At 50.2% G+C, this 3384-nt stretch overlaps 1 protein-coding gene across 1 annotated transcript; it reads left to right on the top strand.

Annotated features, from left to right (window-relative positions):
- Positions 1–703: 703 nt before the first annotated feature.
- BDZ83DRAFT_576889 (methyltransferase domain-containing protein) lies at positions 704–2141 on the top strand (the record flags this gene model as incomplete). Its single annotated transcript, XM_060504962.1, has 4 exons — positions 704–983; positions 1220–1249; positions 1379–1589; positions 1673–2141. The coding sequence occupies 4 exons, from the start codon at positions 704–706 to the stop codon at positions 2139–2141; spliced, it is 990 nt and encodes a 329-aa protein (XP_060365373.1).
- Between the last annotated feature and the right edge of the window lie 1243 nt (positions 2142–3384).

Here is a 3384-nt window from a genome sequence, read left to right as displayed (position 1 = left end):
TCATCCGCTCCATTGGTTTTTTATCCTTTTTTCCCCCTCTCAGTATCCTTCTCTTCTCCAAGGCAAGCAGCGCAAAGTTTGCTTTCCCATCATTCGTTCTCGCCTCCCCGCTCCCACACCTCCAAACAGACCGACGCTTTCGTCCAACATCTTCCCTATCCAGATTGTCTCTCTATCCACAAGCGGCTCGACCGCTCTCCACGCCGCACGCCGCTTCGGGACTTTACTGATCTGACGGTTGGAAACAGACAAGCCTGGCTGCCAATCAGGGACGTCATCGCCGGCATTTTGGTCTTGGTGGAGGGGTCCCTGATTTGAATTTTCCATCCCTGGAAAGCCCTCTGACGTTGAGAAAGCCAAGGTTTTGGATTTGGATCGCTTCGCATTGCCATTTCGCATCACCGGCAACTTCTCGACAAATTAGAAGCCCGTCGCTGAGGACCTTTCTCCACGCCTGACCACCGTCGACTTCGTGTACGCGTAGTTTCGAATAGTTGACTCGGCTGGCGCCTGTTGGGTACGAAGCGCATCAAGCAGATAATTCCCATCCACAATGAATTCGCCGCCAAACTCATTACGCGAAGAACAACTGAGAGATCTCTTGGTGAAGTCCGCCCGCGACCCGCCTTCAGACCAAGAACCGCCCGAAAAAAGGCTTAAACTCGGCGGCCCCCCTTCTCCGGCAACCTCAGGCCCGGCCGTCATGTCACCGCCCGGTTCCACCGATACAGCTATCACTGTCGGTTCTCATAACGGCGATGAGTACGACACCGAAAGCTTGACCGACAGTGTGAGAGAGCACATGTACGAGAACCGACTACGGTATCACGCCTATCGCGCAGGACGTTATGCATTCCCCAACGATGCTATTGAGCAGGACCGCGACGAGATGAAGCACATCATCAGCATTGAGCTGAGTGGCAGGTACTTCTATTCCCCTGTCGATGACCTGATGGCAAGAGGCGCCGAAGTCCTGGATCTGGGTATGTGAGAGCTTTTCTTGTGAGGCACTATGGTGGTGACGTACTTGAGATCATCGTGGCGAATACTTACCGCGATGTAATGGATGCCCTCTTTTGCAAGAAGCAATACGACGTTGTTCATGATTCCTCGGCATGGAAGAGAGCGACGCTAGAATCTTGCGACGTTACCACCCAGCCATTTGTCTGCGTGTTGAAATAGGTTGTGAATCGCCGTTAGTTAACACCAATCTTCACAGGAACTGGACCCGGTCACTGGCCTATTGAACGTAAGTTTCAAGTCCTCAAGGCCGCTTCCGTTTCCCATCATACAACCCATTTTAACATGGTTCTTCTCACGCCATCATCCTCATCACTACTTTCATGATGAGCAGTAAAACTTACCTGTGACCTCATAGTCGCCGATATGCATCCCAACTCTACGTTTCTCGGCATTGATTTGTCCCCGATTCAGCCGAGTGAAGTGCCTCCCAACTGTCACTTCATGGTCGACGATATCGAACACGAAAATGGATGGGATTTAGACGAGGAGTACTTTGACTTCATCCACTTGCGACATACTCTGCACTCTATTCGCGACCGCAACGATCTCGTGCAACGGGCCTACAGGTAAACTCCTCATCTCATGTTCAAGTCTCCCTCCCAAGTCATCGAACAATAATCCCTTGAGATAAGAGACTAAACTATGGCAGGCACCTCAAGCCCGGCGGTTGGTTCGAAATACAAGAACTCGAGTTTTTCCCTCTATGCGACGACCAGTCTTGTCCAGATGGAGATGGCTACGGTTTCCGAGTGTTCACGCAGTACCTCGACGCGGGATTAAGAGTGCTCGGATCAGAAATGCATGGCATTCGCGCCGCCGCCGATGAGATGCGTGCGGCTGGTTTTGAGAACGTGGAAGAGGACAGGAGGAAATGTCCCATCGGCGACTGGCCAGCAAGGCCTGAGCTGCGCGAGTGTGGCATATTGATGCGGGAAACGATCTTGGAAGGTCTCAAGGGTCTGGCGACAAGGCCTTTCAGAGCCCTGGGATGGACCGAGATACAAATCGAGATGTTCTTGTTGGACGTACGGTCGCACGTCAAGGAAAGGGACTTCCACTCCTATCTCAACCACAGGACAGTCTATGGACGAAAACCGCTCGACGCGCCGAAGCCATGAGTGGCGAATTTACGAAGAAAAAAGTACCACCAGCATGAAGCAAGACTGACGACACGAAACGAGCGAGGCGACGAGTACGAATGAGATCACCGCATACCGACAAAGGCGATGTAGGGTTTTTTGGGTTTTTGATTTTCCTGGGATTGGACGCCTCCTTTCCCACATTGTATGTGCTTTGGTGTAACTGGGGCATTGCATCAAAGGGTTCGGCCGGCGGGCTGGCATCATTATCATTATCATCATCATCATCATCATCATCAGAACAACGGCACTGCATCGGTTTGGGGATCTCTTGGTGGACTTTGGGGTCTACGGACAGCGGGAGGTAGCTTCGGCTTTGGCATGCCATCATCATATTTGGGCTGCAGCGGGCGATGGGGGAGTTTTTTGTTGGCTTTCTAATTCGAGGAAGCCGTGAGATCATTAGGACCATGGCCGTCTCATTGACCGCATCAGTATCCTTTAGGCCTGGTGTATGTTACCATTTCGTCCCGCCATATTGGCTGGGAGTAGTCCGCACGAAGGGTTTCATAGAGCAATCTCTTGGCTTCGGCGAATATTGCGGAGGTAGTAAATCTATATTGCCAAGGAAAAATAATGCAAAGTCTCTCATCCCTGAGGGCTCACTGCTAGTTTTCTACACTTCAATCCCTTCTTGGATAGATTCTGGAAATTCGATGTGATGGATCAAACAAGCCTTTAGCTTGGAGTCTTGACAAGAGTCGTGTTACATTTCGAAACGCAGAGGCACCAAACGGGAATGTGATCGAGCTTGAGATGTATCAAGTAGTGCTTACCTTTCTAATCGTTGGAGACTCGGTGGATCGCGATTTGCATGCGCCCGGTGAAATCAAGTTATGCAGCTTTTCATGTGTGCCTCTGGCCGAGGTTTGGATATATGTCCGGGCTGTTCTCGTCGTCTCTAAAAGGCTTGTTATTGACGACCTACAAGGTATGAGGTGTGAACTAAAGTAATGAGAATGTTTGGTCACAGATGCTTTGCTTCATGCATGTAGAGCGCGTGTACCATTCTAACGGACGTTGGCACTGCTGTTGATACCATGAAAATTTTAATGAACTCTTTAAAGCACTTGCGGATTCTCGAATACTTCACAGAGTAAGTAGATAGCCCAAATACTTTGTGCAGCGACCTCAATGTGGACTTGTAGTGTAAAGTACTGATTAGGAGCCCATAGTAGGAGGTTGGAGAAACGTCAATGTTTCTCGTGAGTCATTGATTGTA

The sequence above is a fragment of the Colletotrichum acutatum genome, assembly GCF_030867785.1.
Source record: "Colletotrichum acutatum strain CBS 112980 chromosome Unknown BDZ83scaffold_43, whole genome shotgun sequence".
In the NCBI taxonomy this organism is placed as follows: Eukaryota; Fungi; Ascomycota; class Sordariomycetes; order Glomerellales; family Glomerellaceae; genus Colletotrichum; species Colletotrichum acutatum.
Note: the sequence above shows the minus strand (reverse complement) of the source record. Positions and strands in the feature narration are given on the sequence as shown.